General features: G+C 43.6%; 1 protein-coding gene across 3 annotated transcripts in view; it reads right to left on the bottom strand.

Moving 5' to 3' along the window:
- The window catches only part of camkva (CaM kinase-like vesicle-associated a), a 93,944-nt gene that overhangs the window by 34,864 nt on the left and 44,888 nt on the right, over nucleotides 1–14,192 (bottom strand). For all 3 annotated transcript variants that reach the window (XM_078414187.1, XM_078414189.1, XM_078414188.1), the window contains exons 2-3: nucleotides 10,619–10,726; nucleotides 4,519–4,650 (exon numbers count right to left, since the gene is read on the bottom strand). In XM_078414187.1, coding sequence (XP_078270313.1) covers nucleotides 4,519–4,650; nucleotides 10,619–10,713 — 227 coding nt within the window. In that variant the 5' untranslated portion in view covers nucleotides 10,714–10,726. The remainder of the gene's footprint in view (nucleotides 1–4,518; nucleotides 4,651–10,618; nucleotides 10,727–14,192) is intronic.

The following is a 14,192-nucleotide window of genomic DNA, read 5'->3' as shown; positions in this document are numbered from 1 at the left end:
GCACTTTATGTCTATCGTTGGTAAACTTATATGATATTTGCAGTGTATGAAATGTACTTCACTTTAAACCATACAACGTTTTTAAAAAAGGGGAAATTATTGTGTTTTTTGTTTTAGTTTACAAAATGACCAAACCAGCACAGAATAATTATCTTTCTGCAAAACGTTGAAATTATTTTTATTAATTGTTAAAATTATGAACCAAATCTCTGGATTTACAGACATGCCAAATGGGTGTATAGAGCTGTTTAATTAAGGATTTTAGAAGGCCTGTAAATACCAGGATTATGGATTGTTTGTGTGATTGCTGATATGAGGAAGGTGGAGATTTCAATGCCAAATGCTTATTTGACTGGCAGGAACAGCTAGCTTGGTGAGAGCCTGTATTTCCAGTTGCTGGGACTCAGCAACTTCCTTGGAGTCGAAGAATAGGCAGGCACGATTGAGACAGACTAGTGCATCAAGGTAGACCCAAAGTGCTCAGCGGGTCAAGCAGGATCTCTGGAGAAAAAGGATGGGTGACTTTTTGGGTCAGAACCCTTTTTCAAATGGACCTGAAATGTTACCCATCCTTTTTTCTCGAGAGATGCTGCCTGACCCACTGAGTTACTCCAGCACTTCGTGTCTACCTTTGGCATAAACCAGGGTCTGCGGTTCCTTTCTACACATGGTGCATCAAGCTAATGGATCATCATATGAATGTGAAGCTATGTACACACACACACACACACGTACATTTGTGATCACCAAATAACTAATTTCAAATGAAACTAATTTTTTCTTGGAAAGGAAAGTCACATTGGCATAGATGTGTAGGAAAGAACTGCAGATGCTGGATTAAATTGAAGGTAGACACAAAATGCTGGAGTAACTCAACGGGACAGGCAGCATCTCTGGATAGACGGAATGGGTCGAGACCATTCAGACATATTGGCGTAGCCATCTACAAAGGATATCAGCAATCTGCAATTTTAATGAATGAGATGAAATCATATTCATTTCAAGAGTCAAGAGAGAGGGTCAAAATTATTTTATTGTCAAATGTCGCAAAATTGGACAATGAGATTCTTACCTGAAAGAATAATTTTCAATAATAATTGATAATTTCATAAATAAAATGGTGAATATTTTATTAAATAATAGTTCATTTAATAATAATTAAAACATTCTCTTGCGCAAGTTTGGTGCATGTACAGATGGGGTGAAGATGTCTCTGTTCAGAGCATACTGTACACCACTCTACACTGCACACTTGTGGTCAACTTATAAAAAAGCTAGCTTACAGAGTCTTCAGGTAGCTTTTAATGATGCTATGAGGATATTACTTAAGAGACCTAGATGTTGTAGTGCAAGTGAAATGTTTGCGGCTGCAGGAGTTAATACCCTACAAGCCGTGCTGAGAAATTTAATGTATAAATTTATTTGCCGAATTAATGACTCTGAAAATGAGATCATCTTGGCATTATCACCAATAAGGTTTAGTACTACACGCTACCAATCACAGTTGTGGAGACATTGGTATAGTCGTCTAGTTGTTGATCACTGATGGCTGATGCTTTAAACCGTGCATTGTGCTTGTATGTAATTTATTGTGCTTTTGTTAGTAATTTGTTAGTAACTTACTATGCTTTTGTATGTAACTTATTGTGCTTCTGTATGTTTATTATATGTAATGTCTTGGCTTTTATCTGGACCTTGAGTCTGTAATAAAGTATTGATTGATTGAATAACCTTTTGATCTGAAGTGATAAGTAAGCAAGGTGATTGGCTACACTTGATTTTTGCTTATTACTGTATTAAATGCTGCAAATACGTTACTTTCGAGTGAAAATGAGTCACATAATACACTCGTTAGTTTAGTTTTAGTTTAATTTAGTTTATTATTGTTAGGTGTACTGAGGTAGAATGAAATGCTTTTTGTTGTGTGCTATCTGGTCAGCAGAAAGACTATACATCATTACAATGGAGCCATCAACAGTGTACAGGGAATAAAGGGAATAATGTTCAGTGCAAAATAAAGTCCAGTAAAATCCAATTAAAGACAGTCCGAGGGTCTCCAATTAGTTACTTGTAGACGCTGAAACAGTTAAGACTGCAATAGGTGTTTTTGAAGAATTGCAAATACATTTAGTGCAGAAATCCTATTTGTGGATAACTTTAATTGACTGCCTCGAAACAGATTTCTTGGAAGTAAAAAAATTGTCCGAGTCTGTCCTTATCAAATGGCGGCACTGCCCTAGCAGCTGCCGCTCACCTGCGGTCCATTTGTCTTTGTGTTTTTGTTGTTTTTTTTTTGTCTTAATTGTAGTTGTGATGTGGTGTTTTTGTGTTTGTGTACTATGTGTGTATGTGGGGGGGAGGGGGAAACTAACACTGTAAATATGTGTCCTTTCAGAACGGAGACCCGACCTTTGTTTTCTGGGCCGTGTCTCCGTTCCTGCTGCGGCCTACCATCGGCCCAACTCCTGGAGCTGTCGGCCTCCAGGGCTCTGGTTCGCAGAGCCCGCGGATCGGACTTACCACCACCGGAGCCGGCCGTCTTCGGAGGCTGCGGGAGCAGCTGCGACTCGCCTTAGGCTCGGGCCGCGTGGATGCCGACATCGGGAGCTCCGGCAGCGGCAGCGTGTTCGCCCGCCCCGGATCGCGGGGCTTGGGGCGCGGACATTTCACCGTCCGGCGCGGCCTAGGATGGCCGCGGGATATTTCTCTGCTGGGCGGGGGCTTCAATGTCGGGAGCCACGACCGCCCCGACGTGCAACAACAGCGGCAGCAGCGTGTTCGCCCGCCCCGGATCGGACTTATCATCGGCGGAGCCGGCCGTCTTCGGAGGCTGCGGGAGCGGCTGCGACGCGACGCGCCTTGGGCTTGGCCCGCTGTGGACCGTCCGGTGCGGCCTGCAACCACAACAACCTGACTGCGGGCGAGGCACAGCGGGAGAAGGGAAAGACATTGTGACCTTCCATCACAGTGAGGAGAGAGAGGACTGGAGGAGACTCACTGTGATGGATGTTTCTTTGATGGATGTTTCTTTTTTTGTGTGTTTGGTTGGGTGGTTTGAGTGCCTGTTTGATGCTTTTATTGTTGGACTGTGTTTTTGGGGGTTTTGGGGTGTGTGATTTGAATGCCTATTTAATGCTTTTATTGTTGGACTGTGTTTTGGGGGGTTTTTGGGGTTGGGTAATTTTGGGTGCCTGTTTAGTGCTTTTATTGTTGGACTGTGGGTGATTGAATTAACATTTTGTTCAAGATGGCCGCGCCGTTGTGTTTGGCTGCCTGCCACTGTATGTTTCTTTTTTTTTTTTCCTGGTCAGATGTGCAGCACTTTGGTCAACGTGGGTTGTTTTTAAATGTGCTATACAAATAAATTGACTTGACTTGACTTGACTTATCTTTTTTTGCAGGTAATAAGCAATGCACTGAAATGGATTAAACAAAGTGAAATTGTTCATGTACACATTTTGTCACAAAGAGGTAAGTGAAACAAGGAATTAGAACAGTAATGAGCTGGAAAAAATAGGGGAAGTTTGCAATAGAGATGAGAGAGGGATGAAAGTAGATATTCACTCGTGCCCAATATCTTCAGAAAGTCAAAGTATGAAAACGTGCCTCTAATTCCCACAGCGGTTTATTGAGGTGCAAAGAAGCAAAACCTTGGAGGAAGGTGATCACAAAGCTGAGAATCCTACTCTAAAGTTCAGGCAGAGATACCAACAATGATTTAAAGCCTCAACTCTTAGATTTGCCAGCATGTTAGGTGACCAAGATATAGCAAAATCATTCTACATGGATAATCATGGATCATCATATGAATGTGAAGCTCTGCACACACACACACATACACACCCAGGCACACACAAATGTAATTGCCAGCGTGTTAGGTGACCAGGAGATAGCAAAATCATTCTGCACACCAGCATTGCTTTGGTTCCAGTTGGGACCAGTTTGGCTTGAGCCTGAAGGAAATGGTTTCAAGTTCCAATACAAAAACTGATCCAAAACAAAGGTAAACTGGCAATTCTGTGCATCATTAATGGACACACATTGTTATTTTTGATTACATGCGGCTTTTGGTTTAGTTTAGTTTGGAGAGACATGGAAACAGGCCCTTTAGCCCACCAAGTCCACGCCAACCATCGATCGCCCGTTCACACTAATACCATGCTATCCCACTTTCTCATCCTCTCTCAACACACTAGGGGAAATTTCCAGGGGCCAATTAACCTACAAATTAACACATCTTTGGGATGCGAGAGGAAACTGGTGCACCTGGAGGAAACCCATGTGGTTGCAGGGAGAATGTGCAAACTCCACACAGACACCGTTCGAGGCCAGGATTGAACCCAGGTTTCTGGCGCTGTGAGACATCACCTGTATTAAAAAGAATGAAATGTTGACCTTTCTCCTGCCTGGGTTCACTCACGTTATGTAAGGAAGTCAAAATGTGGGTTGCATGCAACTTAAATGATGGTGATGGATTAACTTCACAATGGAAGAGGTGCCACAAGAGCAAGGACTTACATGTTTAAAATCATAATTTCATTTTTTGCTGCTTTTCTAACTTTTCTTCCATCTTTCTTTAAAAACTTCTTGCAAGTGTACATTTTCCCGGTAGATTTCTCTTTTGCCCTTAATATTTCGCAGAACTCCTCCCTGTTTTTGAAAAAGAGAGAGGAATAAAATGAGAAACCACAAAACGTCATCACTTAATTTCTGAAGTTCAGTAACAAATTCAACTCCATCGGATCAATGTTCGTTATATATAAATGACCAATATACGTTATATATAAATGTATATTATTCGTTATGTTTTAATGTATATAATTACTTGTATATAAATGATTTTTTAGAGATTCAGCGTGGAAACAGGCCCATCAAGATCATGCCAACCATCGATCACCCTTACACTAGTTCTATCCTACACACTAGGGACAATTTACAAAAGCCCATTAACCTACAAATCTGAGGAAACCGGAGCTCTCGGAGAAAACCCATGCAGTCTCAGGGAGAAGGTACAAACCCCATACAGATAGCACCCATGGTCAGGATCGAACCCAGGTCTCTGGCGCTGCATGGCAGTAGCTCTACTGCTGCACCACTGTGCCACCTTTGTGCTTGGGTCTTTTAAAAAATTGAGAAAAGGTACTACTGGTGAGGAGATAGTTGGAAAACTTGGGAGGACGCTGGCAGACTCGTTAAATGGGCCAACACTTCATACATTATTTAATGCAGAGAAACCTTAAATCCTACATTCTGGATAAAAGAATCAAGATGGAAAGGCAATGTAATCTAGAACAAAGAACATAGAAAACCACATCACAGGAACAGGCCACAATGTCTATGCTGAACACAATCCCAAGATAAACTAATTTCCTCTGCCTATCTCTCTATTACCTCCTCTCTAAAAGATTCTTATTTACCACTATTGTATCTGCCTGCACCACTACCCTGAGCAGCTCTTTTTGGGCACCCACCACCATCTGTGTAAAGAAACTAGCCTTGCACATTTATTTTAAACTTTGTCCCTCTCGCCTTAAAGCTCTGCCCCAGAGTCTTTGACATTTCCACCATGGGAAAATGATTCTGGTAGCAATATTCTGATGAAGATGGAAGCACAAAGGGTCTGGGGGGTCAAGATGGAAGCACAAAGGGTCTGGGGGGTCAAGATTAGTACATCTTTGAAGGTGGCAGAACAGCTTGAGAAGAGATTGGATACTAGGCTTTGTAAATAGGGGCACTGATTACAAAAGCAAGGAGTCTGAAGAAGGGTCTCGACCCGAAACGTCACCCATTCCTTCTCTCCCGAGATGCTGCCTGACCTGCTGAGTTACTCCAGCATTTTGTGAATAAATACCTTTGATTTGTACCAGCATCTGCAGTTATTTTCCTACAAAAGCAAGGAAGTCATTCTAATGTTCTCTGGATGAATCGATCTCAGTTAAATGTATGATGAGCATTTGGTGGCTCTGGGCCAGTGCTCACTGGAGTTTAGGACGAGGGGGGACTTCATTGAAACATCGAATAGTGAAAGGCCTAGATAGAGTGGATGTGGAGGGGATGCTAGTGGGAGAGTCTAGGACCAGAGGTGCAGCCTCAGAATAAAAGGACATACCTTTAGAATAGACAATAGGTGCAGGAGTAGGCCATTCGGCCCTTCGAGCCAGCACCGCCATTCATTGTGATCATGGCTGATCATTCACAATCAGTACCCCGTTCCTGCCTTCACCCCATACCCCCTGACTCCGCTATCCTTAAGAGCTCTATCTAGCTCTCTCTTGAGATAAGAATGGAGATAAGGAGGAATTTCTTTGGTCAGAGGGTGGTGAATCTGTGGAATTCATTGCCACAGATGGCTGTGGAGGCCGTCATGGGTATTTTTAAAGCGGACATTGACAACCTTACCAAGCAAGAATCTGTCAAAGGTTATGAGAAGGCAGGAGAATGGGTTTGAGAAGGAAAGACAGATCAGCCATGATTGAATGGTGGAGCAGACTTGATGGTCCAAATGGCCTAATTCTGCTTCTCTGACTTATGAACATGTGATGTACCATGTAGAATTTTCAACACAACAGCTCAGACAGGATTACATTAATAATTTGTTGGGGGTTTGACGAGGAAAGATTATACATGGTGCGATTATTTCCTTGGAGCAGAGAAAATTAAAGGAAGGTTTTTTTTATAATTTGTTAATTTGCAATTTGAGATATTTCAAATCATCAAAGTTTCCGATAAAGAAAGCAGAATTTGTTCATTTGCCAAGTGGGTAATTGTTTCAAATGTTTTTTAATTAGTGCTGAAGTGGGAAGTGAGCATGGTTCTTTTCCAATAGAGGGTGTGCAGATCCAGAATGGGAGAGAGTCAGAGTCATACAGCGTGGAAACAGGCCCTTCAGCCCAACTTGCCCACACCAATCAACATGCCCATCTACACTAGTCATACCGGCCTGTGTTTGGCCCTTTATCCTTCTAAACCTGTCCTATCCATGTACCTGTCTAAATCCTTCTTAAATGTTGCGAAGGTACTTTCCTCAACTCATCTGGCAGCATGTTCCATACACCCACCACCCTTTGTGTGAAAAAGTTACCCTTCAGGTTCCTATTAAATCTTTCCCCCCTCACCTTAAACCCATGTCCTCTGGTTCTCGATTCCCCTTCTCTGGGCAAGAGACTGTGCGTTTGGCTGATCTATTCCTCTCATAATTTTGTACACCTCTATAAGATCACCCTTCATCCCCCTGCGCTCCAAGGAATAGAGTCCGAGCCTGTCATCCTCTCCCTATAGCCCAGGCCCTCGAGTCCTGGCAATATCATCATCATCATCATCATATATATACAGCCAGAAACAGGCCTTTTCGGCCCACCAAGTCCGTGCCGCCCAGCGATCCCCGTACATTAACACTATCCTACACCCACTAGGGACAATTTTTACATTTTACCCAGCCAATTAACCTACATACCTGTACGTCTTTGGAGTGTGGGAGGAAACCGAAGATCTCGGAGAAAACCCACGCAGGTCACGGGGAGAACGTACAAACTCCTTACAGTGCAGCACCCGTAGTCAGGATCGAACCTGAGTCTCCGGCGCTGCATTCGCTGTAAAGCAGCAACTCTACCGCTGCGCTACTCATAAATCTTCTCTGCACCCTTTCCAACTTGACAACATCTTTCCTATAACATGGTGCCCAAACCTGAACACAATACTGACAATACTTAACACCATTCCAAAAAATGCTGAAATTCTAAAGCCACCATCCATACTCAATGACACCTTTCATAAGCTTCTATTTTTATTTCTGATCTCTGACACTCGTGAATTTCTTTTCTTTTTATTAATTCCAAAGTGTGAAGTTGGTTTATGGACATGATGAGATTCCAAGTGAAATTTAACACATTTCCTCAGGGATAGTTTTTGCAGAGGATAATAGGTAGTTCAAGAAGTCACTTAGGTGCAGTGGCGCGGCGGTAGAGTTGCTGCCTTACAGTGCCAGAGACCCAGGTTCGATCCCAACTACTGGTGCTGTCTGTACGGAGTTTGTACGTTCACCTGCGTGGGTTTTCTCCAGGTGCTCTAGTTTCCTCCCACATTCCAAAGACCTGCAGGTTTGTAGGTTAATTGACTTCGGTAAAATTGTCCCAAGTGCGTATAGGATAGTGTTAGTGTGTGGGGAAATAGCTGGTTGGCACGGGCTCGGTGACGGTGGGCTGAAGGGCCTCTTTTTGTGGTGTACATCTGTACAAAAAACTAAACTAAGGTATCTTCAAAAAGTCACTTGTCGAGCAACAATAGAAAATTTGCTAATCTGTGATACCAACAGAATTTCAAACGGTGGTTCCGATTTTAAATTACATTGTTCAGATCAATTGAAACTTCAATTAACCTTTGTATCCAAGAGTGGCACATTTCTACAGGTAATATTTCCCCAATCAAAACGAGTTAGAAAATCCATTCTGGGACGAGAAATCCAATAGCTAGAGCTCACAATCTTTTGTAATGCAGATTTTAAAAAGATGACTTTTTAAGAACAAAAGGCCAACGATTTATGTTCAGTCAACTCAACCACTCAGGAATTGACAATCAAACAGTCGTAACAAGTAGGCTCTTCAACAATACACTCCATTAAGTTATTTCATTGCCCTGTTAATATTGAGAGCAAAAACATTCCTTCAGAATTTTGTTACCCATTGAGTCATACAGCATCAAATAAGACCCTTTGGCCCAATTCATCCATGCTGACCAAGATGCCCCATCTAAGCCCATCCCATTTTTCCGCAGTTGGCCCAGAGAGAGTCATAGAGTTATACAACATGGAAACAGGCCCTTCGTCCCAACTTTCCCCAAGCCGACCAACATGTCCCATCTACACTGGTCCCACCTGTCTGCATTTGGTTCATATCTCTCCAAACCTTTCCCATCCATGTACCTGTCCAAATGTGTTTTAAATGTTGTTATAGTACCTGCCTCAACTACCTCCTCTGGCATCTCGATCCATCTTCCTACCACCCTCTGTGTGAAAACGTTTGAACTCGGGTCTCTGGCGCTGTAGGGCAACAGCTCTCCCACTGTGTAGCACAAACAGCCAGTTTGGATGGAAACTCAATTTCTCTCTTTCCACAGATGCTTCCTGACCTGCTGAATATTTCCAATTCTTTTTGTAGTTCACATTTGCAAATGTAGTGTTCTCTGACTCACAAATCTACACAATACAATTGTGACATTGAAGAGGCTCTTATATATAGGCAGATGGAAGTGCAAGGAATGGAGGGATATGGGTCATGTGCAGGCCTGTGAGATTAGTTGGACTTTAGACTTTAATTTAGACTTTAGAGATACAGCGTGGAAACAGGCCCTTCAGCCCACCAAGTCCTCGCCAACCAGCGATCACCTTGTACACTAGCACGATCCTGCACACTAGGGACAATATACGATTTTTTTACCAAAGCCAAACAAACTTGCACATCTTTGGGGTGTGGTAGCAAGCTGGAGCACCTGGGGAAATCCCATGCGGTCACAGGCAGAACGTACAAACTCCATATACATAGCATCTGTAGTCAGGATCGAACCCAGGTCTCTGCCGCTGTAAGGCAGCAACTCTACCGCTGCGCCACTGTGTCATGGTGTCATGCTCGGCACAGACATTGTGGAGGAATGGCTTGTTCTTCTGCTCTACTGTTCTATGGTCTATGCTTTTTACTGTTCAACAATGGCACAGCTGGTAGAGTTGCTGCCTCACAGCGCCAGAGACCAGGTTCGATCCTGACCTTCGGTGCTGTTTGTACAGAGTTTGCACATTCTCCCTGTGACCACATGGGTTTCCTCTGGGTGCTCCGGTTTCCTCCCATATCCCAATGACGTGCAGGTTAATTGGCCCTCTCTAAATTGTCCCGAGTGTGCAGGGAGTGGATGAGAAAGTGGGATAACATAGAACTAGTGTGGACGGGTGATCGATGGTCAGCATGCTCATGGTGGGCTGAAGAGCCTGTTGCTATGCTGTATCACTAAAACTAAACTCTCATGAGGCCATTCAACCTTTTTTTTTTCTTTGTGTGTTTTGTAATGTTTTTTTCATCAATTCAGTAACAACAGAAGCTGGAATTGCCTTAAACAAGTCTTTTATAATGGAGATGGAGTAGAGATTTTCTCTTAATTGATTGGATTTAACTAACTGGCCCAGAAATGAAAGGACACGTTATAAATTCACCATGTCTTGTTCAATTATCGTCTTCAGGTCGTCTTCAGGTTTACCATTCTGTATGACCACATTAAATCTCAATAAAACTATGCTACCAGGTATTTGCAGGTACTATCGCAATGTTTAAGAACCATTTAGACAAGTACAAGGATAGGGTAGGTTTAGAGGGATATGGGCCAAAAGCAGACAGGTGGGATTTGTGTTGATGGGGCTTGTTGATCGACATAGGCAAGCTGGGCCCAAGGGCCTGTTTTGGTGCTGTATGATGATGACTCTCTATGACTGTATATTAATATCCATCTTCTTTGTGTTTCCAGCAGTCAAGCTTTGTAACTTATTCATTGATTAAACTGTCCCTCGTTAAAGGGAAGGTAATATTTTACCATGATGATTATAATCTCCAGGAGAATCGATATCTTGGTGTATACTTACGTCTTGACTGTTTGTCCCAAGTCATATTTGTCCGTTACATCTGAAGGGTTATTATAATCCTTTTTGTCACCAAGTGTTATGCAACCAAAAGGCATTGCTGATGTTGGCCTGTGTGAGAAGCAAAACAAAGCCTTTAGTTAGAAAGTTCAGCCTTCCCAAGGTCCACATAGATTCAGGGCGTCCATTTTAACCATCTAGAAATGGTCTCGCCATCAATGGTGAGGCCGCATTTAAAGTATTTTGTTCAGTTTTGGTAGCCCTGCTGTAGGAAAGCTGTCATTAAGCTGGAAAGGGTGCAGAGAAGGTAGACACAAAATGCTGGAGTAACTCAGAGGGTCAGGCAGCATCTCTGGAGAGAAGGAATGGGTGATGTTTCGGGTCGAGACCCTTCTTCAGACTGGACCCTCAGGCAGACCTGCTGCCTGACCCTCTGAGTTACTCCAGCATTTTGTGTCTACCTTCGATTTAAACCAGCATCTGCAGTTCCCTTTCCTACACAAGGGTGCAGAGAAGACGCACGAGTATGTTGCCAAGACAACAGAGGGCTTGAACTGTAGGGAGAGGTTGGGCAGGCTAGGACATTATTCCTTGGAATGCAGAAGGCTGAGGGTTGAGGTGTATAAAGTCATGAAGGGAATAAATAGGATGAATGCACATTTTTAAGAGTAGAGGAACCAAGAAGCAGAGGATATAGATTTAAGGTGAGAGGAAAGCTTTAATAGGAAGCTGAGGGAATATTTGTGGGTATATGGAACGAGCTGCCAGAGGAGGTAGTTGAGGCAGGTACTATAATAGCATTTAAAAGAGACTTGGAGAAGAACATGGATAGGAAAGGTTTAGATGGATATGGATCAAATCCAGGCAAATGGGACTAACTTAGATGGGGCGGCAAGGACAAGTTGGGCCAAAAGGCTTGTTTTCATGCTGTATGACTCTAAGATAATGTCAAGGCCTGGCCAAGCCAGGTTTGGACCACAGTGGCCCAGGAGCCCAGAACCAGAGCATGATATCTGGTATCTAGAGATGGGTTCAGGGAGTCTTCCTACTATCCATAATGGCCCGTTATATTTATAATTCCGCAGTGTGGCATCCACTGGGTGCACGGAACTAAAAAGCAAGTATTTTCCAATAGAGTAAACCCTCGCTATAACGGACCACATGTGAAGGGAATGGTGTCTATTATTGCCGATTGTCCACTACAAACTGTATAAAATCATGCAAGGAGGTGTATAAAATCATGAGGGGAATAGATCGGGTGGATGCACAGACTCCCTTGCCCAGACTAGGTGAATCGAAGACCAGAGGACACAGGTTTAAGGTGAAGGGGAAAAGATTTAATAGGAATCTGAGGGGTACCTTTTTCACACAAAGGGTAGTGGGTGTGTGGAACAAGCTGCCAGAGGAGGTCGTTGAGGCTGGGATTATCCCAAAGTTTAAGAAACAGTTAGACAGGCACATGGATAGGATGGGCTTGGAGGGATATGGACCAAACACAGGCAGGTGGGACTAGTGTAGATGGGACTTGTTGGCCAGTGTGGGCAAGTTGGGCTGAAGGGCCTGTTTCCACACTGTATCACTCTATGACTCTAAACGAGTAAGGGGCTTAATATGCACATTACTATTGCAACAGCCAATAAACATACACTGGGCAATAAACAGTAAAGGACACAAAATACACAATACCTTGGGACGGCACAATGGCGGCACGGTGGAGTTGCTATCTTACAGCGCCAGGAACCAGAGTTCGATCCTGAACACGGGTGTTCCCCGAGACTGCGTGGGTTTTCTCCGGGTGCTCCGGTACACTAGTTCTATCCTACACACTAAGGACAATTCACAGTGTGTAGGACAGGCATACTGAAAGATATGACCACCACCGTAGTTATGTGGGAGGAAAGATAGAACCACTTCCAGTATAGTTCTAACCTGCACGCTGTGAATTGTCGGCAGTGTGTAGGATTGAACTAGTGTACGGGGATCGCTGGTCAGCATGGACTTGGTGTTTCCACGCTGTATCTCTAAATTAAACTAAGCTAAAAAGGATCACAAAACACTATTCAAATGTGTAATTCTCCAAAATATTAAAAATGCTTTCATCTGTACAGTAGTTTAGTTTTGTTTAGAGATATAGCGCAGAAACATGCCCTTCGGCCCACCGAGTCCGCGCTGACCAGCGATCACCCGGTACACCAACACTATCCTGCACACTGGGGACAATTTACAATCTTACCAAAGCCAATTAACCTACAAGCCAGCATATCTTTGGAATGTGGGAGGAAACCAGAGCACCCGGAGAAAGCCAAAGTGGTCACAGGGAAAACGTACAAACTCCATACAGACAGCACCTGTAGTCAGGATCAAACCCAGTTCTCTGGCACTGTAAGGCAGCAACTCTACCCGTGTGCCAACTTGCTGCCCAGTAAGGACAGTTGAAGAAACCGAGCAACATCAATGTACAATATCAGCAATATCAGTCTGAAGAAGTGGTCTCCAGAGATGCTGCCTGACCTGCTGAGTTACTCCAGCACTTTCTGTCTATCAACTCGATCTACAACAGTTTTGGTCTGCTATGACCGAAATCCATTATAAAGAGGCCCGTTAAAACAAGGGCTTACTGTACACGTGTACAGTTTCAAGGCACAGGTCGCTCCTACTGAAGACCTGTGGATGCTGGTGTCCGTTGAAGGGCGCCAAGCTAACCCTGTGCTGCTGCTTTTGAGACTCAAGTGATTCGAGAATGTCCCCTTTGGTGTCTGTCCATCCCCACCCTCCCACTTCCCAGCCAACAACATTGATCAACATTGAGCATTCAAGAGAGAGCTTGATGGAGCTCTTAAGGATAGCAGAGTATGGGGAGAAGGCAGGAACGGGGTACTGATTGTGGATGATCAGCCATGATCACATTGAATGGTGATGCTGGCTCGAAGGGCCGAATGGCCTCCTCCTGCACCTATTGTCTATTGTCTATCACGTTTCTGCTCTTTGCTTCAACTGATCTCTGGTCTGACCAACCTCTGCCAATCCCAACATTGTTAACTGGGTTCCCCCATTATCCTACCACCCACTACACTAGTTGCCAATATACCTCCCGCCCAACGCAACAGTAAGATGCAAGCGGCAAGAGTTCATTTGTCGTATGTTCCAAAACGGACCAATGAACTTCTTACTTGCAGCAGAATAATAGGTTTGTAAAAACTGTACACAATAGATAACATAATAATAGTTTTTTTTTAAAGCGCTCCAATATTAGCACAAAACAAAACAAAACTCCCTGTCCCTAGACTCCCTCTTCTCCCCAAGAAGTGCAGAGGTGAAAAAACACACTCCTCCAAATTCAGGGACAGTTTTTCCCCGGTTACCTGAACCATCCAGTCCACAACAAGGGAGCAGTCTTACGCTACCATCTACCTCATTGGACACCTTCGGACTATCTTTAATCAGACTTTACCGGACTTTATCTTGCATTATATATATTATTCCCTTTAACCTGTATCTGTACACTCATGATGGCTCAATGCGTAGTCTTTTCGCTGACTGGATTACACGCAACAAAATGCTTTTCACGTTCCTCAAT

The sequence above is a fragment of the Rhinoraja longicauda genome, chromosome 17 (genome assembly GCF_053455715.1).
Source record: "Rhinoraja longicauda isolate Sanriku21f chromosome 17, sRhiLon1.1, whole genome shotgun sequence".
Lineage (NCBI taxonomy): Eukaryota > Metazoa > Chordata > Chondrichthyes > Rajiformes > Arhynchobatidae > Rhinoraja > Rhinoraja longicauda.
Note: the sequence above shows the minus strand (reverse complement) of the source record. Positions and strands in the feature narration are given on the sequence as shown.